General features: G+C 38.4%; 1 protein-coding gene and 1 long non-coding RNA gene across 2 annotated transcripts; one reads left to right on the top strand and one right to left on the bottom strand.

Annotated features, from left to right (window-relative positions):
* Nucleotides 1-2,285: 2,285 nt before the first annotated feature.
* On the top strand, nt 2,286-10,218 carry FAM162B (family with sequence similarity 162 member B). The gene is made up of 4 exons (XM_030316225.1): nt 2,286-2,451; nt 2,618-2,729; nt 6,275-6,383; nt 10,120-10,218. The coding sequence occupies exons 1-4, from the start codon at nt 2,286-2,288 to the stop codon at nt 10,216-10,218; spliced, it is 486 nt and encodes a 161-aa protein (XP_030172085.1).
* A 4,590-nt stretch (nt 10,219-14,808) lies between these two features.
* Nucleotides 14,809-20,379, bottom strand: LOC115513402. Its single transcript, XR_003968681.1, has 3 exons — nt 20,293-20,379; nt 19,570-19,702; nt 14,809-15,035 (listed from the first exon to the last, which is right to left on the bottom strand). It is a non-coding gene; the product is annotated as an uncharacterized LOC115513402 (long non-coding RNA).
* Between the last annotated feature and the right edge of the window lie 3,536 nt (nt 20,380-23,915).

The raw sequence follows: 23,915 nt of genomic DNA, 5'->3' as shown, positions 1-23,915 counted from the left end.
GGAGGCACTCAGTAAATATTTGTTGAATGTAAACTGTCCTGGTTGAAAAAAAAAGAAAGAAAAGAAGAGAAAAGAAAAAAAGAATAGAACATAGTTAGCTATGATTAGCTTTTTCTTCCACCAGAAGTTGATTTGAGGTTTTGTTTTTTGTTTTTTGGTTTTTGTTTTGTAATTTGATCCAACTCGAGAACTAAAGAAAACATCTCATGCAGCTATATTTTATGACCACTGCCAAATAGTGATATTTTAATCCCATAAGGAATAGGGAATAGAATGCAAATTGTTCTTTTTCTCATGAAAGAACCTCTTATTCTCTTGCTCTGTCACTCTGCAATTCTAGAGAAGCTTGACATTGAAAATCATGTGTATATGCCTGACATTTGGTTCTTTCCAGGGAAATAAACTTACTTGGCTAGTTTAATACTCTTCAATGAACTGTTAATGAACTGTTGTTTCCCAGAGATGTTTTTCTCTAGCTCTATGGATATTTCTTCTCTGAAACACAAAGAAAAATAAAATCTTAAAAGGAAAAATAATACATTTTAATAATGGGAGAATTTTCAAGTAGTATATTCCTGAAACAATCAAATATTATCTATGACAACATACTTTGTCAAGCAGGAATTCATTCAGTTCATTGTGTAGCACATTCTCAAGTGCTTTAGTCTTTTCTTAACTAGCCCAGTCTATTTTATTATTGAAGACTTGCATTCATTTATTCATTTAACAAATATTTATTAAGCATCTACTAAGTGTCAATTTTTCAGCTACATCCTAGGGATACAGTGATGAATAAAATAAAATCCTTACCTTTTGGAACATCATAGTCTCCTACAATTCCCTACATGAGATTTCACAAATTAAAATGTCCTTGTGTTGTGGGACTGGTGAGACAAGAGCTGTGAATGGGGAAGAAATGACAACATCTTTTGAAATGTTGTTATATGCCAGGTACAATTACAAGGGTATCATCCCTAGCCACCCTTTCCAAATAGCTCTCACTCCACCCCTGCTTACTTTTTTTTCTCCCCCCACCCTGCTATGTGTTTCTTTATCTACTAATCCTTACTTGACATTGTTCAGTGCTCTATCCCCAGCTCTGAGAAGTAGCTGGGATTTGGTAGGTTTTTTTTTTTTTTTTAGTCATTGCATGAATGAACTTGAGGAGTAAGAATTCTTTTACAAAGGAGACCAAGACTGATGACACAAATGATTTGCTCATGATTGTGCAACTCTTTAGTCTTAAAGCAGGGGTTTCAACCTTTGTATGAAGGCAAAGCCCACCCCCTTAAATGCATACTTCTGTATAGAGGTAGGAATCTTTTGTTAAACATTGTTTGTTAAGTGAAAGACACATGGAGTTGCAGAGATCTTGTCTTCACGAGCCTGACAGTCTGGTTAGGAAGAAAAGAAAGATCTGGAGATGCAACTAAAAGTGTCTGTCTGTGGAACCAGGATGAGGGTGAGCTGGGCCTGGTGCTGGGTCCTGAAGATCACTTTCCCCTGGCTGGGGTCTGTTGCCCCTGGAAGATGAGTAAACGGATAAGTCAATTCCTTCAGCGTAGACAGCTTTCCTAAAAGCCCTTTTTCTGAGTCTCTGTTTCCCGTCAGATGCCAGAGAACAGCAGATTCTCCCCCCTTTTTGCAGAGGGAAGATGGTGGAGGGTAGAAGAAAGGCTCATTTTGAAGAACATTTGGAGAGTCTGTGGTCTTAGGAAGAAATGGATAGAGAAAAATAAATTGTAGCAACTGAGGCTGTTCCGCGTAGAAAAGAGGAAAAGTCTGGGAGTGGAGTGTGGGGTGAAGAGCCATCTTCAAAATCAGTCTTCACGGAATTCAGAAGTGTGTTGAACGTCCTCACACTTACTTGGAAACCATCTGGCTGTCCTGCCCTTGAAGGACTGTTGGTTCTTCCCGGAGGAGAGGGTTTAGATTGATTCTCTTGGCGCCAACCAGTGGAACCAAAGGGTGAAAGCCTGATGGCAACGCGTTTCTACTCGGTACGAAGAAATGCCTTTAAAATGAGCTGCAGGCAGCAGTCTCAGCAGAGGCAGGCCTCCCCCGGGGCCCCGCCCGGGAGGGAATCGGCCCCCCCAGGGCCGTGGCACCCCTGTCCGAGGTCGCCGGCCGGGGGGCGGAGACCGGGAGCGGGTGTGCGCGTGCCAGAGGCTGCAGCTGCGCCCCGGGGTCTCCCCTGGGAGCGACGCGGGGCGGAGCGGGCCGGGCCGGGCCGGGGAGCCGAGCAGTCCTCCGCCGGCGGCTGGGAGCGCGGGAAGGGGCGCAGCATGCTCGCGGCTGTCGGGAGCCCCCTGCGCCTCGGTCTGGGGCGCATCTTCCGTTGCGCCCCGGTAGCGCAAGGAGAAGCCGCGTGGCGGGCCCTAGCGCCTCCGCGGCCTCGGGGTCTGCCCCGCTACTGTAGCAGCCGTGCCCCCAGCGGCTCTGGGCCCCAAGGTCCGGGGGGAGTCCTGACTGGGAACGACCTGGGAGGGAGGGGATGCGGAGCGGCCGGCGTGGAGCCGGGGCTGGGGTGAGGGAGGGAGGTGGAGGCGTGGGTGCGCACTGAGCCACTGTGCCGTCGGTCTGTCGGTCCCTCCGTCCACCCCTGTCGCTTTCGCAGCAGGGAAGGTGCACCGGGTCCCCGCCGAGTACAAGCCTTCGCAATTCGACAAGAAAATCCTGCTGTGGACCGGACGTTTCAAAACGATGGAGGACATCCCGCCTCGGATCCCGTAAGTGTGGCCTGTGCCGCGCCGCCTGGTGTCTTGCGCCTGTAAGGGGTGCTGGGTCCATCCACCCCCGGACCTGGGCTCTCCTGGGAGCGGAGGAGGCCACAACATCTACCCCCTTAAGGAATGTGCCTCCCCAGCCTCCCCGTAGTGAGGTTAAATGTCAAGTTCCTTGACTGGACAGTGGGCACATAAGCTTACAGGGAGATTGCTGAAGTTGAGTGAAAACCCAGAAGTTCAGTGGGCACTCGCAGCGTCGCCCAGATACCCGCTCCCAGCGAGCTCCTAGTCGCAAGGCAGCGAAGCACTTAGGCCACACGGAAGACATGGTCCGCCAGTGCGTCCCCGGGTTCCTGAGGGGTCCCCATAGAGGGAGAGGAATTCTGCCGGCGGAGCAGATCCCTGCTCCACCCAAGGAAGGATCATGGCTCCCGGGAGGACTGGAGAGTCTCTGGGAGGAAGCCCCATCTATAGGACCTCCTATCTTGGGGCGGGAGACACCTGCTATACAGGGCTCTGCAGCCCACGGAGCGCCGGGTTTACTCGGGCTAGGACTCTGGGACACCAGCATCGCTGGCCTCTTCACCATCCCAAACCCAAGATAGTGGTTCGCTTAAATGATAAAACTCAAGCTGACAGTTTCACCCCAAGGGTAAAGTTAACCTGTAAAAACCGTCTTTCTACAGTTTCAGTGCATGCAAGCCCAAGTTACTTTCCAGAGTTTTCACAAGGGAGCGGATAAAAAAGGGGAGGAAGGAAGGATAAAATCAATCTATTACCTTTTAAGCTGATCTTTTTTTTTCTAATGGGGAGACTAAAACTGTAATATCAAATAAGGATTTCAGATGTCCTGTATATTATATTTACATAATGTAAGCAATGCCTATTAGAATGGAAAATGGAAACTGGGCCTATATCTTGTTCTGCTCATATCGACTACACTTTTTTAAATTTAAATTTACATGTTGTTAATTGAAGTATAGTTAACACCTGTTACGTAAGTTTCAGCTGTACTTGTCTACACTTTTATTACTTTTTATTTACTAGTTATCAAAAGCATCTCAAATAAATGGGAAAAAAAAACATGTGATGCGAAGTGTTCAGTCAGTAATGAATTCTCAAACATTTTTGTCCCTTTCTTGGATCAAATTATTCAATGAGGAATAGACATGGAATTTGAAAATAACGCAGAATTTGAAAACTGTATTTAGCATTTATTCAACCACAGAGACATTTCTTAATATTATAAAAAAATATTGTTTTCCTTGAAATCTATAGACTCCAAACTACAGACTTAGCCCAAAGCCGAAATTATCCTCAGAGAAGCTAAAACACCATGCTTGATTTTTTGGAATTTTGGGTTTTAGTGCTACAACAGAGTAATCAATACTTCAATAGTAAATAGAAACAAATAAACTGGTAACTAGAAAAAGAAAAAAATGTAAAGAACTTGCAGTAGTGCAAACTAATGCTCGTCAAAACACAGTAGACCCAGTATTGCGTTAATATAGCTCTACGTGTGAAGAGACCCATTTTATAGAAATAATTTAATTGCCCCAGGATCATAGTCAAAAGACTTGTTATAAACAGGAAAATTTAACTTTGAATAAGATGCCTAAGAAAGGAATTGTAGTTTTGGGTCAGAAACATGAAAGTACTTGAATATTTTTCATTTTGCTGTTACATATATATATATTTCAAGGCACTGCTGTTTTAGGAGGGCTGTGCCTCCTAAACTGTTAGACTTACAATGTAAACAGCTTTCACTGTACATGCTCTTAATGGGCATATAATTAATTAATGGGCATATAATAATAATGAACTATAATCATCATACCATACCCTAATGATATTTAATAACTGTGTTTTTCTTCTTTTTTCAGAGCTAAACTAATTTGGTATAGCAGATCAAAGCCAGATGGATGGGTAAAAAAGATCATATCTTTTAGGTTCCATCTGGAACAAAAGTCAGCAACAAATATAATCTAATAATGTTTTCATATGTTCACCTGTTTACAACTAACATCTTAAAACGTACATTAATCTGTCGAAAATCTAAGGAAAAGAGTTAGATATTGGTTTTCTGTGCTCTTTAAAATGGTGGAAAAGTTAAAAAAATTTTTTTCATTTGTAAGCAAAATTGCAACCTGTCTTTCTAAATTTTGTTTTCAGTGCAACTACATTCTATTTAAACTTGACATTAGATAATAAAGAATACTGCTGAACACATTCTCAAGAATCATTCTTTAATTATGTATATCTGTAAACTTCCACTTCATATTATTCCAAAATGTTAAAGTTTATTTCAGTATAAAAAGCCCACAGGCATGATTACTTTCATAACACTGCTTTGTTAAATAGCACTGCTAAAATCTTAAACAACTTGCCTATAACTTTATTAATAAGACTACCTAGTATTCAAGTAAGTACTTAAAATTTCAGAATAATAAGAAAAAGAAGATGGTTTATCTTTTTCTTCAATAAATCTTTGTAATTTTGATCACTTCTTTTGAAAACTTCATGCAAAAGCCACGAAGGAAACACCTTTCCTTTAATAATCATCTTCACAAAATGTGTAATAGTCTCTTTAATCAGGATAGGATGGGAGGGGGCAAGATGAGATCCGGAGGCTAGAGAGGAAGCAAAATGATGAAAATGAGTTTTAAATTTTTTTTTTAACATTTATTTATTTTTGAGACAGAGAGAGACAGAGCATGAATGGGGGGAGGGCCAGAGAGAGAGGGAGACACAGAATCTGAAGCAGGCTCCAGGCTCTGAGCTGTCAGCACAGAGCCTGATGCCGGGCTCGAACTCACGGAGTGTGAGATCGTGACCTGAGCGAAGTCGGACACTCAACCGACTGAGCCACCCAGGCGCCCCAAAAATGAGTTTTAAAAAACACCTGTTTAAAACTAAAAATGAAGCCCGCTTAATAACAGAGGGGTCGAATGAACACAAGTCATTCGAGACATGTATAAGGTTAAATTCTTACCTTTACCCTGATCTGTGGGAAAAAAAAAAAAAAAGATAGGGAGTCAGGCCATAATCTCTAGTAGTTATATTTTGAGCAATTAGAAACTAAATACACTGGGGAGACTGGGTGGATCAGTCAGTTCAGCATCTGACTCTTAATTTTGGCTCAGGTCATGATCTCACGGTTCATGGGTTAGAACCCTACATCGGGCTCTGCACTGACAGTGTGGAGCCTACATGGGATTCTGTCTCCCTCTCTCTCTCTGCCCCTCCCTGCTCACTCTCTATCTTTCCCTCAAAATAAATAAAAATAAACGTTAAAAAAACATTATAAAAGAAAAGAAACTACATATACTACACTGTGGTTTCATGGTGACTAACATTAATTAAGATGGAAATATACCTGTTAATTTGAAATTGGTAACATAATGGGCTAGCATTTGGATGTCTTCCACATCTGCAGTTTGCATTCAGAGACATCTTTGGAACATTTACATAACAAATGATCGTCTATCATGTCAGTCAGAAAATAATATTATTTCAATATGATTAACAGAATGCACATCTTGGTTTAGGCCAGAAATGATAGATGCTGCAAGAAACAAAGCTCGGGTGAAAGCTTGTTACATAATGATTGGACTCACAATTATCGCCTGTTTTGCAGTGATAGCATCAGCCAAAAGGGTGAGTATCTCTTTAAAATAAAGCTGGACTAGTGAATTTTAAGCAATATTATGAGCTTTGTTCTCAGTTTGGGGATTATTGCTGTGCTTTTAATGTAAGCACGATTGCATCTTAGACACCTTGAGCTGCCCATATATATCTATTCTACAGGAAGCAAATTTTTTGAGTCCACAAATGCAAAATACATGGGTAGGAGGAACAAAAGCTCGTTTCCAATTAAAAGATAAAAACAAAAACAGGACAGTTAATAGCCTGGTTAAAATCTGCACAAGAAGTTTGCTGCATGAAAGTTATCCAGACTAGATCATTCCTTAAGTCATGAACTCAATCATAGTTATCGCATAAAATCTTGAAATGGAAATGCAATCGTTGGAAGTGTTCAAGGCCGGCTTGTCAGTATCCTGTATGTGAGCCCTCTCTTTGCCGTCTTCAGTATGTGGTTTCTAGAGAGAAATTAAGAGCTGACTGCTCTCTAATTTTGTTTCTTGCTTCCCCAAATCCATCTGCTGAGCACTTTTTACCATGAAGAGCAGCCCCACAATACTGGGAGACAACTAACACATCCCCATGAGTCTTCTCTTCTCCAGTCTTAATTTCTCTATTTTGAGCTCTCTGAACACTCCAGTTTATCAGAGTCGCTCTTCACTGGGCATTTGCAACTGAATGCACTAGAGCATGACTGCAACTTCTTTGATCATGAACCGTGTTCTAATAGTGCCGCCAAAGTTGGAACTAGATTTTGACAACTTCGTCACACGGAAGAGTTTGCTTGGATCTATACTTCTTCACTCTCTGGGAGTGTGTAGCCAATTACCATTGTGACTATTCCTGTGATTCTGCCTATCATTACTTTTCAGGTTTTTGAGAGTATCTGAGCCCAGTAATTCACATAGGGCCTGAGGACTGTTAGCTTACTGATGTTATATACATATCCTTTCATTTCTATTAGCTTGGCAGAGAACTTGTGCTTTGAAATTATTCTCATCAAATGGCAAATTTCTTAAATATTTCTTAAGTATTCAAACACGGAAATGAAGAAATTTGGTCATCTCTTCTTTATAACCTACTCTAGGTAAAATTACTGTCCACCAAGTTGATGACTCTCTAGCTCCTTAATGACAGACTGGAGGCTGATACTATCTGGACCCTCCTTGTTTCTTAACGTCTTCTCTTTGTTATGCCCCATCTACAGTAGTTCGTTTCTATTTTTTTAATATACCAAGCCCTTTCTCTTCACTAGGCTTTCCTTCCTTCCCCTGGCCTTGCCATAGCTAGCTTATTCTCATTCTCATCAGAGACCTTCTGTGACCACCCCCTCCAAAATGGCCTTGCCCAGGTGCTCACTATTTTGTCATCTTTCTAGCTGTTCATGAATAAGCCATTATACATCGGCAATCTTGTTGACTCCACTTTAAAACATCGGGGCACCTGGGTGGCGCAGTCGGTTAAGCATCCGACTTCAGCCAGGTCACGATCTCGCGGTCCGGGAGTTCGAGCCCCGCGTCAGGCTCTGGGCTGATGGCTCAGAGCCTGGAGCCTGTTTCCGATTCTGTGTCTCCCTCTCTCTCTGCCCCTCCCCCATTCATGCTCTGTCTCTCTCTGTCCCAAAAATAAATAAACGTTGAAAAAAAAAAATTTTTTTTTAATAAAAAAAAATAAAATATAGCTACCAGGGGCGCTCAGTTGGTTAAGCGTCCGACTTCAGCTCAGGTCATGATCTCATGGTTCATGAGTTCCAGCTCTGCATCGGGCTCTGTGCTGATAGCTCAGAGACTGGAGCCTGCTTTGGAGTCTGTGTCTCCCTCTCTCTCTGCCCCTCTTCACCTCATGCCCTGTCTCTTTCTCTCTCAAAAATAAACATTAAAAAAATTAAAAATAAAATATACCTGCCATTGGACCACTCCTCACCATCTATCCTGATATCACCCTGATCTGATTAAATAACTAATGCATATATCTTAAGTGAGATTGTGATAGTTGGAGGTGAAGAGAAGGTTAGCAATTTGAAATAATATTTGTGGGAGTAGGAAGGATAGAACTTTGTGGTAAATTTGATATGGGAAAAGACAAGAAAAGGGAAGAAAGAAGTCAAAAAGCCTGGGTTTTTGACTTGAGCAACTAGGTGGATGGTGCTGCTGGAGATGGGTGATGGCTGGGGAAAGAACTGGTAGGCACAAGAGGCAAAATACACCAAGTCCTGTACTTTGGATATATTAAATGTGAGGTGCAAATTAGGCATTCATCAATATCTATTATTTTTTTAAATTATTCTGCTAAGGACTTCGTGTGCTCTTCAGGCTGAGGATCTATAGCTGGCCTCAATTCTGAAAAAGTCTAAGCTGTCATAACTTCAAATACGGACCCTTCACCCATTCTGTCTATTCTCTCTACCTATCATGAATGTGTGTTGGAACTTCTAATTCTATTCTCCAAGTCTCTTAACCGTCGTTTCTACTTTTTTGTTATCTGTGTCTCTGTACTGCACTTAGATTATTTTCTCAGATCCATTTTCTAGCTAGAGTTCTTGCCTCCTAATTATGATGCTGATCAGCTTTTCTTTTCACAGGTGATCCCCACCCCCCCACCCCCACTTCCACCGCTGCCCCAGATAAATGCTTAGTTTCCTTGCTAGTTCCTTGGGCTAGTGAGAGGAATTTTAGTCACTTCACTGGTGTACCTGATACTTCCAACTCCAGATCCAAACTCTAGACTCACCTGTTGGTGTAGAGATTAAACTTCCAGCTCACAGCTGTTAAAACCAATATTTTTCCCTAATGTCCCCTTCCTGAAACCATTCCTTCCCATCCTGGCTTCAATCCTTCTTATTTCCCACCAGTTCATGCCTTTTTAGTTTTTTCCATTCCTGATACCTGAGGATTTACCTTTACTGATTTTTGAGTGTAAGCATTTGAAAATATTTTTGTTATTTTTTGCCCCAAAATATGTCTTTGTGTGCCAAGACAGGGTCAGGGCAGATTGCTGACATCAGCTGTCCTATTGAGTAGAAGTCCAGCAACTTAAATAATTTTTTTTTCTATACCAGAGGATCATTTTTCTTGGATACTATTTGTGACAGACGTTTTAAGTCACTCTTCTCCTTTTCACAGAGTAGTATCTCCTGTGTATGTCTATCTAAAACAAATTTTTCGCAGCACTCTCAACAATAGCCAAATTGTGGAAAGAGCCTAAATGTCCATCAACTGATGAATGGATAAAGAAATTGTGGTTTATATACACAATGGAGTACTACGTGGCAATGAGAAAGAATGAAATATGGCCCTTTGTAGCAACGTGGATGGAACTGGAGAGTGTGATGCTAAGTGAAATAAGCCATACAGAGAAAGACAGATACCATATGGTTTCACTCTTATGTGGATCCTGAGAAACTTAACAGAAACCCATGGGGGAGGGGAAGGAAAAAAAAAAAGAGGTTAGAGTGGGAGAGAGCCAAAGCATAAGAGACTGTTAAAAACTGAGAACAAACTGAGGGTTGATGGGGGGTGGGAGGGAGGGGAGGGTGGGTGATGGGTATTGAGGAGGGCACCTTTTGGGATGAGCACTGGGTGTTGTATGGAAACCAATTTGACAATAAATTTCATATATTGAAAAAAATATATATCAGTCCTCAAAAATAAATAAATAAATAAATAAAACACAAATTTTTCCAGAGAGTCACATTGCTTTGTTATTTATTTACTTATTTATTTAATTTTTCTTGTTGTTGTGTATTTTTTAGGCTGCAGAACGACACGAGTCCTTAACAAGTTGGAATCTGGCAAAGAAAGCTAAGTGGCGTAAAGAAGCTGCATTGGCTGAACAGGCTAAGGCTAAATGAAACTCGAAGTAACAAAGTGTTAATCAGAATATCATTGCTATTATCAAAAACAATAAAAGATAGATAAAACAATATTTAAGAAGATAATTGCCATGGTTTTATTTGGTGCAAAGAAGCTCAAAGTCTTTTTTATTTTTACTCTTTAGGAAAATTTGTATTGAAGTATAACTATATTCAGAAAAGTGCACAAAAGTGTATACAGTCTGATATATATTTACATAATGGACACACCTGCATAATCACTGCCCAGGTCAGGATGCAGAACACAAGTAGTACCCCAGAAACCTCCTTTCTGCCCCCCTGTCAGTCATCACCCTCCCAAGGTAACCATTGTTGTTTTATCACCATAGATTAGTTTTGCTTGGTTTTGAACTTTATATAAGTAGAATTACACAATATGCACTTGTGAAGGTGGATCCTGATATTCAACATTATGTTGTGAGATCAATCCAAAAATTTTGTGTACCATGAGTTTATTCATTTTCATTTTGTTATAGTTTTCCATTGTATGAATATGCCATAGTTTATCTGGATATTTGGTCCAGTCTTTGGCCATCACAGATAAGCCTAAACTGAGCACTCTGTGTATGTTGCTCACTAAGGGTTCTTTGGAAATCTAAGCGAATTTTCAACCAAAGTTCCACTCTATTTGGTAATTGGATAATACCTCTGGTTAATCTTTTCACATTATTCCCCGCAATTAGATAAAATAAGTTTGAAAAGTTTTATAAACTAAGAACTATTAATTTAAAAATCTATTCTAAAATGACAAAAATACCAAAACAGTAATTGTATAAGTAATTTAAAGAGACAAAGACATTAAAGAAGAAAAATTGCGTGTCAATCAATGGCCTAACAACTTTAAAATTATGTATCTCCTCCTCACATAATTTTCATTTGGAATCTATAATTTTTAGTCATAAACCTAGGTAGTTGAAACAGTATAATTTCATTTACTGCATATTATGTCTATGTGTGTGTGTGTGTGTGTCTACGTACATACATACATACATACACACACACAGAGAGGGAGAGAGAGAGATTTATTTAAAGGATTGGCTTATAGGTTTGTGGCACTGCAAATCAGAAATTTGTAGAGCAGACCAACAGGCTGGGAGCTCTCTGGCAGGAACTGAGGCTACAGTCCAAAAGTAGTTTTTTCTTCCTCAGGAGACTTCAGTTATGCTCTGTGGTTCTTTCAACTGATTGGATGAGGCCCAGTCAGACTACTGAAGATATCTTCTTTACTTAAAAGTCAACTGGCTATAGATGTTAACCCCTTCTTTTCTCCAGAATACCTTCGCGGCAACATTTAGATGAGTGTTTAATTAGATAATTAGATACTTTAACCTACTCAAATTGACACATAAAATCAACTATCACAGTGCCTCCAAGAGAGGAGAAGAGAAAATGAGAGACAGGAGAGAAACTTATGTATTATCTTTAGATCTAAATGAAAAGTAGGAAAAAAAGTCCTTAAAGAATATCTGACCAAGGGGCACCTGGGTGGCTCAGGCAGTTAAGTGTCCAACTCTTGATTTTGGCTCAAGTCATGATCTCTCCATTTCGTGAGTTCGGACCCTGCATTGGGCTCTGTGCTGGCAGCATGGAGCCTGCTTGGCAATCTCTCTCTCTCTCTCTCTCTCTCTCTCTCTCTCTCTCTCTCTCTCTATCTCTATCTCTCTGTCTCTCTCTCTGCACCTCCCCCACATGTGCCGTCTTTGCCCCTCTCAAAATAAATAAAACTTAAAAAAAAAAAAAACCTAACCAAAAGTTTATCATGTATTTGGGGTCAGAATTTAGGCCATCTGTGTTATGCCCACCCACCAATAAACCCATACCAAATATTTGGCTAAAATAGCACACAACAGAAGCTTTTGAGGTGATAAAAGTGTTCTAAAACCGATTGTAGTAATGCACAACTGTGTAAATTTATGAAAACGCAACGTTACACTTAAATGGGTGAATTTTACGGTATAGAAATTATACCACAATAAAGCTGCTTTTAAGAAAAGTGACTTGGGGCGCCTGGGTGGCGCAGTCGGTTAAGCGTCCGACTTCAGCCAGGTCACGATCTCGCGGTCCGGGAGTTCGAGCCCCGCGTCAGGCTCTGGGCTGATGGCTCGGAGCCTGGAGCCTGTTTCCGATTCTGTGTCTCCCTCTCTCTCTGCCCCTCCCCCGTTCATGCTCTGTCTCTCTCTGTCCCAAAGAAAAGTGACTTGAACAACATCCTATGTTTCCAAGGTAGTGAGAAAGGAAGTCCTCACAAGGGAAATATGACAATATCTAGCAACATTGCATATATATTTATTGAGCTAGAAATTTACAGTGTTATTCATTGCCACACTCTTTACAGTGGCAAAGACTGAAAACAATTTAAATGTCTAAGGGGTTAATTGAACAAATAATGGTATGTCCACACAATGGAGTACTATGCTGGTACAGTAGAGCATGAAGAGCTCTGTATTCTGCTATGTCATGAGCTACAGAATATACTTGAGTGAAAAAAGTGCATTAGAGAAAAGCATGTGTGCTATGCTATCGTTTAATAAAGGGAGGAAATATGTAAACGTATTTTTACATTAAAAAATGGAAGGATTGGGGTGCCTGGGTAGCTCAGTCAGTTAAGCATCCAACTCTTGATTTCAGCTCAGGTCATGATCTCATGGTGGGATCAAGCCCCATGTCAGGGTCTTTGCTGATAGCATGAAGCCTGTTTGGGAGTCTTTCTCTCCTTCTCTCTCTGCCCCTCTCCCACTGCATGCACTTTCTCCCTTTCTCTCTCTCAAAATAAATAAACATTAAAAAAATGGAAAGGTAAACTGAAAAAAATATTTTTAATGTGACTTATAGGATAAGGAAGGAAATATGTGGGAGAGGAGAGTGATAGAAGCTAAACTTTTCTGAATATATCTTGTTTTATATATTTTACTTTAGACAGTATGGATGTCTCACATAATGATAAAAACATTACGTTCTTTAAAAAAGGCAATCAACTTTTAAAACAAAATCAAATGAATAAACTTGTGTATCAAGTTGGCACATGGAGAGTAAATATTTCAAGTGTTTTTTAAAAATCTCTAGTGGGATATATTTGACCTTTAAGAAGAAGTCTCCTCCTCCACCCAAAAACCAAACCCCTGTTTTCAGTAAGTATATTATTAACAATAATATTGATATTGGTAAGAAAACTTCATATACATTGATTAAGCGTAATTAAAAAATACATTTTTTGCTAGGTCTGTACATTGAAAAGGCCTAGTTAGCAATGGGCAACCAAGTGGTTGTATGCTCCTAGCACACAGACCTTGATTTCCAAATATCATTGCATACTAACAGAAACGAGGCCTCCTTAGGGAAATGGCTGATCCCAGATGTGGTACAGGAAATATATAAGATGATCCTGGGATATCTGGCCATATCAGAAAATGAATAAGTGAGCTAAGAGGCTATGTCCGAAGGACAAGAATGTGGAAAGCAATCTCCAGTGGAGGGTCTAAGCTTCGAGAAGGAATGGATGAAAAAGAAAAAAAAGTAAAAATACTTAAAGTAAAAATGGACGGTATATCCTAAAAATATCTAACTTCTGACTCAGAAAAAAAAAAACTACCTTATAAATTGTAGAGGCGTAGGGTTCTTGCATTGATTGAGAGGAATGCAAAACTATTTAGATTTTTGTTAAGTTAAATATATATGTTAAGATTCCTAGGGTAACAGGAAAATACGAACTCTCAAACAAGTAGAGATTTTTAAAAAAATAGATGAATGAAATTAATCAAAAGGTAAAAAGGGGGGAGAAAAGAGAAAAAGGGAAAGAAAAAAAGGGGAAACAGAACAAAATAACATGGTCAAAATGAATCCAGATATATCAGTAGTCAGAATAAAGAAAAGAAACTCTGGTAAGAGAAGACAAAGATATGCAGAATGTATTGAAAGCAGTAATATACTGTATACAAAGTACACAACTAAAACAACAGAATACGTATAGACCATTATGAGGACTAAGATATATAGAATACAAAGATGGGGATTTTGTGAATGGAGAAATGAAAACAAATGGACATCCAGCTTCAATACTTTAACTTTGCCAAACGTGGTTGATTGGTCAATAGAGAATGAAACCAAACTATCAACCAGTTATTCTACCGTTTAAGGCAAAATTGCTGACAGCCCATTAGTTGTGCTGTGAAAATGTCTGAAGGGAAACTGCTTTCACCAAAGATGTTTACAGTGAAGTTACCTAGAACAGGGATTGAGAACAGGGTTTTTTCTGTTGTTTTCTGCTTGGTTTTAGTTACATCATTTTATTGACCAACCTGTTCACTGTCATCTATTTTTCTTTTTTTTTTTTTTTTTTTTTATTTTTTAAATTTTTTTTTTTTTAACGTTTATTTATTTTTGGGACAGAGAGAGACAGAGCATGAACGGGGGAGGGGCAGAGAGAGAGGGAGACACAGAATCGGAAACAGGCTCCAGGCTCTGAGCCGTCAGCACAGAGCCCGACGCAGGGCTCGAACTCACGGACCGCGAGATCGTGACCTGGCTGAAGTCGGACGCTTAACCGACTGCGCCACCCAGGCGCCCCTGTCATCTATTTTTCTTTTTAACATTAGTAAATCCTAGACCAAAGGTTTTGCACTCTTTCATTCTATCTACTGGCTGCCTTTTTGGATAGTGGCCATTCTCTAGTGCGCTGGTATAGATTTCACCATGAAAAGCTGTGATTGAACCTTCACTCTGATTACATTTTCATCTTGGCATAATGGGGCTTCTGTGTCTTCAGCCTTCAGCAGTAAGGTCCATTGTTCCCACAACAACTGAAAAATAAAATATTTTCAGCTAAGTTTCAACTAGTTTATTTTATTCAAATTCAGTTATCACATAATCTGAAACTAACATTTTGTAATAACTATTCTGTTCTTTTGGCACATAAATTTACAAATTCTCATTTGAACTTGAAAAATATTATACCAATTATAAATTTGTATGCACAAAGTAATGCAGCATCTAAATACATAAAAAATTGCCAGAACTACAAGGAAAAGTGGACAAACCCACCATTATCTTGGGAAATTTACATACCTTTCTTAGAAATTGACAAATTTCACTGACTCGTAAATATATTAAAAATGTGAATCAATTAATAATATACATTCTTTTCTAGCATGCATGAAACATTCACTAAAACAGCATATACTAAAACATAAAGCACATTTCATCAACTGTTAAACTATAAGAGTAATCCTATCCCAACTTAGAAATTAATAGCATAATGTTTTTGTTTACTTATTTGTTCATTTATTGTCACAATTTTTTTTAAGTTTGAGGATTTTAAAACATTTCTAAATGATTCACAGATCAAAGAATAAATCATAGTAGAAATTTAAAAATGCTTAGAATTGAATGATAAGAAAAAGCTATATATCAAAACTGTGGAATGCAGCTGAAGTGGTAATTCAAAGTAAATTAATAGCCTCAATATGCATTTCTTAGGAATGAAAGGTTTCTAACAAATGTGTTAAACATCTCTAAGAAATTAGAAACAGAAATATAGAATACACCCAAAGGGAATAAAAGATTGGAAATTATAAAACAGCAGAAACTAATGAAGTAAATTAAAACATAGAATATAGAGGGTTGATGTAACTGAATTTGGCAGAGTCGTCAAGATAAGAGATGAAAGGTACAAGAAAACAGTTTAGAAATGATAACAGGGATTAAAGCCAGAGATTTTAAAAAGAACATTATGAATTGGTATGCCATCTTCTGCTCTGGCCAAAATGGAGTAATAGGAATAAGATACTCTCCTGCCTGAAACAACTGAAAAATTGCACAAAAACATGAAACAACAGTTTCCAGACATTGGACATCAGGCAATGAAGGGCAGTGATCCGTGAAAAAGAGAAAATAAGTAAGTTGGGCTCTGTAATTGTTCCACTTCACTGCCTAGAGAGTTTCAAGACTGCAAGGTGTGGACAGGAAACCTAGGTGGAGCCTAGAATTTTCTCAGAGTTGAAGAGAAGGGTCAGGAAGCCAGGGAAGATAAGACAATTAGATTTCACAGGGTAGGGAACCAAAATGCTAAAGCTGTGCAGAGAGCTCTAGACACCTGAGCTGAGTGACCACTACCCATGGTCATGAAAAGAACCAGTTGAAAGAATAAGGAGAAACAATTTTTTGTTTGGAGCTTACACATGGCCAAGAATGGTTTGAGTTCCACTGGCCCAACTAAAAACTCTCATATTTGGCAGACTAGCAGAGTACTCAGAATGATATTGCCTCAGGAATAAAATAAAGGCTGTTCTGTGCCTGCCTTACAAAGTTTAAAAGCAAGACTGTAAAGGATCAAAGTGTCTTCAAGTAACTTCATTGTGTCCAATAACAAAGCTTAAGAATATATGCAGGAAATCCTTATCTAATAGCCAAAAAAGTAAAATTCACAATGCCTGGTTTCCAGCACAAAATTACCAGACATGAAAAGAATGCATGCAAATGGAAAATATAAACCATAATGAAGAAAAAGAAGAAAAACAAAAACAGAGCACATTAGAATTAGCAGATAAGTACAAGGTATCAGCTATAATCATACCTGCTGTGTTCAACACAGTACAGAAAAGCTTGAGCATAAGAAGAAATATGGGAGATATGAAACAGACCCAAGTAGAACTGTTAAAGAGGAAATATACAAAGTCTGACATGAAAAATACACTAATGGAATTAAGAGCAAATTAGATACAACAGAAGACAAGATTAGTGGCTTCAAAGACAAAGCAATGAAAACTATCCAAAATGAAACACAGAGAGAGAGAGACATGAACAAAGCATCTGTATTAGAGGTATGACTATTTTGAGCAGCCTAATACAAATGGAATTGGAATTGAAAAAATATTGCAAGAAATGAGTTGAAATGTTTCCAAACTTGATGAAAACTATAAACTCAAAAACCCAAGAAGCTCAGCTAACTGCAAGAACAAGAAACATGAAAAAAGGCAAACAAAAACACATCATAATCAAATTGCTTAAGATCAGTGATGAAGAAAAAAATGTTAAAGCAGTCAAAGAAAAAGTTAACATTACTTACAAAGGAACAAAGATAAGAATGACAGCAAAATTCTTATCAGGTAAAGACAAATCAGAAGACACTGGAGCAACATCTTAAAGGGAAAAAAAAATGTTTTTAAAATTCTACATCCAACAAAAATCTTCAAAAATGAAGATGAAGTAAGGACTTACTCAGGCATACAAAAGCTGATGTATTCACCACTAGCAAACTTATAATACAAAAATGTTAAAGTCCTTCATGTAGAAGGAAAATGATACCAGATAGAAATCTACATCTACACAAAGAATTGAAGAGCACTAGGAATGGTAACTATGCAGGCAAATATAAAAAACTTCACACATTTTTAAACCTCCTTTAAGAATAGTTGACTAAAGGGGTGCCTGGGTGGCTCAGTCAGTTCAGCGTCTGACTTCGGCTAGATCATGATCTCACAGCTCTGTGAGTTCGAGCCCCGCATCGGGCTCTGTGCTGATGGCTCGGAGCCTGGAGCCTGCTTCGGATTCTGTGTCTCCCTCTCTCTCTGCCCCTAACCCACTCACATTCTGTCTCTGTCTCTCTCAAAAAGAAATAAACATTAAAAAAAATTTAAGAATAGTTGACTAAAGCAAAAATTTATGGTTAAACAATAAATGTATTAGGGAGTATGACATATAGAGAAGAAAAATGTATGACAACAGAACAAAGGCAGAGAAGGAGACAACGGAAGTATACTGTACTCAAGCTGCTTATACCAATGTTGTCAAACAGAAAAATAACACCACATAGGAAATTTATAATTTTCTAATAGCCATGTTAAAAAGTAAAAATAATCAGTAAAATGAATTTTAATGGAATTTAACTCAGTATGTTCAAAATAGTATTTTAGCAAGTAACCATAATATAAAAATAATTAATAACGTATTTTATATTACTTTTTCCTTTTTAAATCTTTAAGACCCAACATGGATTTTACATCTCAGTTCAAAGACTAAATTTTGATTGGAAATAGTCTATATTTACACTTCATAAAATGTATAGTCAAAACAAAAATTCCCATACCTAAGTTGTGCCAAATATACTTAGGTTTTCTAATAACCAAGTAAAGTTATCAGTTTTTATTTTTAACTTTATTAAAATAAAATAACATTAAACATTCGATTTCTCAGTGGTACTACCACATCTCAAGTGCTCAAAAGTACAGTGTTATATGTTATATGCTTCTGTATTACTTGAAAGTAGCCAGAGTGAAAAATGGCTATTTTAAATCCTTTATAAAGCAACCAATAAAAAATGAAAAACAAATATTAAAGAGTTACAGCTAATAAGTCAACAAAGGAGATGAAATGGAAAACTAAAAAATACCTAGCTAATCCAAAACTGTGTAGAAAAAGCAAAAGCAGACCAGAAAAGAAAAGGGGACAAAAAGCAAATAGTTAGGTCTAAATTAAATCAATAATCATGATAATTGTTAATGATTTATAAACACTCCAATGAAAATGCAGAGATTCTCAGAATAAAAAAGCAAAATCCATATCTTGGATTAGTAGATAAGTACAAGACACCCACTTTATAAAGGAGGAAATTGATTAAAAGTAAAAAGATGGAAAAGATATACTATGCTAAAACAAAAGTAAGAGTGGCTATATTAATATCAAAGTAGATTTCGGAGCGAAGAATATTACCAAACATAGAGGGTTATTGGTTAAAGGGGACAATTCATGATAACCAAAATGTGGAAATAACCCAAATGTCCATCAACCAATAAATGGATAAATAAAATGTGTTATATCCATACAATGGAATATTATTCAGTAATAAAAAAGGAATGAAATATCAATATATGCTACAACATGGACTAAACACTGAAAACATTTATGCTAAGTGAAAGAAGTGAGTCACAAAATAAAATGTTCTACAATTGATTATGGTGATAGTTACACATCTGTATGAATATAGAAACCACTGAATTGTATACTCTAAGTGGATACATTGTATGGTATGTAGGTGAATATCTCAAATAAAACTTTTTTTTTAAAGAAAATAGCATGTCCTTGATACCTGAACAGGAAAAATTTTTGAGGTGAACATTACATCAAGATTTTATTGTCTTCATAATATAGCAAAATATGAAGCTTAGAACTAGATCGCTCGGTCCTTTCTCTTCTCATCTCCTCTCAGTTCAAAATGTTTGCATCTCTTAATAGCCAGCATTCTCTTAGATCTGCAGTTGGGCTAAACACATTCAAGCCTCAGCACAATCTTCTTTGTAGTTTCATAATTTTTCCAGAAAATTGGCTTAGTCTACCTACCATAGCCACTCTGCTTCCCGTCATAACGCTGCTTTCCCTGGGCACAAAGAGAATCTTTGCCTTTCTTGTACTGTGTCACTTGTGTGTTTTAGGAATGTTCACATGGTTGCCAGAGTGCTGTCAGCACCTAAAACTGAACAGGGACAATTTAATGTAAAGAGATTAGTAATGAGGGATTGGCTACTCCTGGTAAAGAGAAGTCTGATAAATAACAGGATATGTAGGGAACAGCCACTATGTCTGAGGCAAAGTCAGTATCCAAGGAAGTAATCAATTTGGAATAGGTCTCCCTCCAGCAAGGCTAAGATTTGGACCTCATTGGTATGTAGCATTACTGGATGGCAGAAAAGTTCTTTGGGTGTCTCAGGCTGAGGCTGGCAAGCAGAAAACTGTCCACTGAGGTGCCAACAAAACTAACCAGTAAGTTGCTCTCAAGGGGTGCTGGAGGAGCTCCCTAGAAAGTTGCTTCCAAGGGCTACTTAATTTCACTGAGAAGTTGCCCACTGGGATGCCTGCAAGGCTCCCTGCAAGCCTGCTGGGGCACCAGTGAAACTACCTGGGACACCCTGTGCAACTTGCTAGAAAATGAGGTGGGTCACTGGGGTAGCCTGTGCAACTTGCTAGAAAACAAGGTGGGTCACTGGGGTAAGTCTCCAGTGGGCTGCCTGTGAGAGTGCCACTGAACTGGTTGGGAAGCGGACTAGAGGTGCCAATGAAACTCACCAGGAAGCTGCCGGCAGAAGTAGCACTGACACTAGGCTGGAGGTGAGCTGCTGTAGTCTTCTGCACAGTGGCTGAGCATCATAGGAACAAAAGCTAGGAAAAGCAAACTAGGAATAGGTCATGAAACTTTTTCCTCCTTCAGTGTCCCTCCAGGGCCTTCTACGGACAAAGGAGAAATGTTTACGAGGTCCTGGACCAATATCAAAAAGTAGGTTGGGGAAGGGTGCATTTGGAGCTTAAAAGCAATAAAATGATAACTGACACATTGGGTACATCTTAAAATAGGTTCAATACTGGAAAGTCTATTTTCAACATATTAACAGTAGAAAGCCATAGGTTTATTCACGATGCAGAGAAAAATTGGATGAATTTCAACTCCATTCAGGTTAAAAACAGAATAAAATAAAAACCTTACGTTAGGGAAAAAAGAGTACATTTTAAATCTGATAGAAGTTATCTACAAAAAAACATACAGTCAGTTATCATTATTCATGGTAGTTATTGTATAAAGTTGCTGCAAACACTGAATTAGCAAGTATTGAATCATTACTCCTAGGGGAAATACAGGGTTAGGTTCCTGTGAACCTCTGGCAATATGTTTGTCAACCAAACAATACACACCCTATTCTATAGGTGTTTCTCTTTAAAAACTATATATATATGATTCATTAACATTGAACTCACAGCCTACAGAATTGTAACTCATGCCTCAACAAAGCGTAACTAACAAATGTGTTTTCTGTTAAGACACATCACTCACAAGGGGCTACTGGGTGGCTCAATTGGTTAAGCATCTGACTTCTGCTCAGGTCATGATCTCACAGTTTGTGAGTCCCACTTGGGGGAGCTCGAGACCTGCATCAGGTGAGTTCGTGAGCTCCAGCCCTGCTTTGGGGTGAGTCCCACTTTTTGTCTCTTCCTCTCTCTCTCTCTGCCCCTCATGGGATTCTTTCTCTCCCTCTCTCTGCCCCTCCCTCACTTGTGCCCTCTCTCTCTCAAAAAAAAAAAAAAAAAAAAAAGACACATCAGTCACATAAATAAATAAATACATAAATAAATAAATAAACAAACAAACAAACAGAAAGCAGTCACACTGTTTTCTTGCACTTAGGAGCACTAGACAGCACTTCAGCAATATACTTGGAGGCCATTTTAAACAGCAAAATCAACAACAACAAAAAACACAAGACACATGGCACTAAATAGGTCATGAAAGGATAGCTGTTTGTAGTATGAAGGCTGAAATAAGAGAGCAAAGCATTGCTTTGTTCAACCTCAGCTGGGAACATGTGTCCTGGGTTACTCGATTTTTTCACCACTATGCACAATGTCCACAAATGACCATGAAAATGTCAGGGGTATTGATTTTAAGGAGTGGGCAAATTTGATAACACAGAATCTCCAAATACAAATTTCACCTACTACATCATTAGTGGTGAAACATTAAATGCATTTAAGAAAATAATAACAAGCTTAAAATGCCTGCTACTATTACTTCTAATCAATATCATACTAGAGGTCATAACTTAATGCAACAAGAAACAGAAACAAGGATTTGAAATGAATGTCATTACAGTTAATATTATCTACAAAACCCCCAAATCATCTACAAATTGGAACTAATTTAGCAAGGTTGTTAGATATGATTAATATGCAAAATTCAATTGGAGTTCTATACCCCAGGAACAATTTGGAAATTTTTAGTTAACAAGAAATGCTTTACAACAATGAAAAACATGAGGGTCCTACCCAGGAGTAAACTTAAAAGATGTGAATGATTTTTGTGAAGAAAACTGAAAAAAAGATTTTTGAAATACAGCAAGGAAGCTCTAAGTAAATGGTAAGCTATAATTTGCTAATGAGTAGTAAAAGTATAATTAAGATGTTAACTCCTCCAAAATTGTCCTCTAGATTAAATGCAATTTCAGCCAAAATCCCTATGGGGCTTTTCACAGAATTTAAGAAGTGAATTCTTTATGTGGAAATGCAAAGAGCTATGACAATCCTGAAAAACAGAAGACTTGCCTTACCAGATAATCATGATATAGTCACAAAATGCAATAATATACAGCAAAGAAAAAGAACCATAGGTATATGTATATATGGATGTATCTCAAAAATTGTTAACATTGAGCTAAAAAATCATAGAATATATAAAATATTCCATTTTATACATTTCAAAAACAGGGAAGTGAAACTATATATTTTAGGTATACATAAACATGACATAAAAAAACGAAGGCACACATAACACCCAGTGCTCATCCCAACAAGTGTCCTCCTTAATGCCTATCACCCATTTAGCCCATCATCCCCCCACTCAATATTCCACCAGCAGCCCTCAGTTTGTTCTCTATATTTAAGAGAACATTTATGGGTTGTCTCCCTCTGTTTTTTTCTTATTTTTGCTTCCCTTCCCCTATGTTCATCTGTTTTGTTTCTCAAATTCCACATACGAGTGAAATCATATGATATTTATCTTTATCTGGCTAATTTTGCTTAGCATAACGTACTCTAGTCCATCCATGCTGTTGCAAATGGTAAGATTTTATTCATTTTGATTGTCGAGTAATATTCCATTGTATACATATATCTCGTGTTCTTTATCCATTCATCAGTCAATGGACATTTGGGCTCTTTCCATAATTTGGATATTGTTGATAGCACTTCTATAAACACTGGGGTGAATGTGCCCCTTCAAATAAGCCTTTTTGTATCCTTTGGTTAAATACCTTGTAGTGCAACTGCTGGGTCGTAGGGCAGTTCTATTTTTAATTTTTTTGAGGAAGCTCCATACTGTTTTCCAGAGTGGCTGCACCAGTTTGCATTCCTACCAGGAGTGCGCAAAAGGGTGCCTCTTTCTCCGCATCCTCACCAACATCTGTTGTTACCTGAGTTAATTTTAGCCATTGTGACAGGTGTGAGGTGGCATCTCATTGTGGTTTTGATTTGTATTTCCCTGATGATGAGCGATGTTGAGCATCTTATCATGCGCCTGTTAGCCATCTAGATGTCTTCTTTGGAAAAGTGTCTATTCATGTCTTTTGTCCATTTCTTCACTGGATTATTTGGTCTTTGGGTGTGGAGTTTGACAAGTTCTTTATAGATTTTGGATACTACCCCTTTATCTGATACGTCATTTGCAAATACCTTCTCCCATTCCATTGGTTGCCTTTCAGTTGTTATGATTGTTTCCTTTGCTGTTCAGAAGCTTTTTATCTCGATGAGGCCCCAAAAGTTCATTTTTGCTTCTGTTTCCCTTGCCTCCGGAGACATGCTGAGTAAGAATTTGCTGTGGTCGAGGTCAAAGAGGTTGTTGCCTATTTTCAACTCTGGGATTTTGATGGCTTCCTAAGGTTTAGGTCTTTCGTCCGTTTTGAGTTTATTTTTGTGTATGGTGTAAGGAAGTGGTCCAGGTTCATTCTTCTGCATGTCGCTGTCCAGTTTTCTCACCACCATTTGCTGAAGAGACTGTCTTTTTTTCCACTGACTATTCTTTCCTGCTTTGTCAAACGTTAGTTGGCCATATGTTTGTGGACCCATTTCTAGGCTCTCTATTCTGTTCCACTGATCTATGTATCTGTTCTTGTGCCAGTACCATACTTGTCATTATGATTATAGCT

The sequence above is a fragment of the Lynx canadensis genome, chromosome B2 (genome assembly GCF_007474595.2).
Source record: "Lynx canadensis isolate LIC74 chromosome B2, mLynCan4.pri.v2, whole genome shotgun sequence".
Classification (NCBI taxonomy): domain Eukaryota; kingdom Metazoa; phylum Chordata; class Mammalia; order Carnivora; family Felidae; genus Lynx; species Lynx canadensis.
This window is presented reverse-complemented; position numbering and strand designations above follow the sequence as displayed.

What these genes read in the sequence shown, in the direction of transcription:
- FAM162B (XM_030316225.1), top strand. Translation starts at nt 2,286, where the DNA reads ATGCTCGCGGCTGTCGGGAGCCCCCTGCGCCTCGGTCTGGGGCGCATC. An exon ending in CAGCGGCTCTGGGCCCCAAG is followed by an intron (nt 2,452 to 2,617) that starts GTCCGGGGGGAG and finishes TCGCTTTCGCAG; the next exon opens with CAGGGAAGGTGCACCGGGTC. An exon ending in GACATCCCGCCTCGGATCCC is followed by an intron (nt 2,730 to 6,274) that starts GTAAGTGTGGCC and finishes ATCTTGGTTTAG; the next exon opens with GCCAGAAATGATAGATGCTG.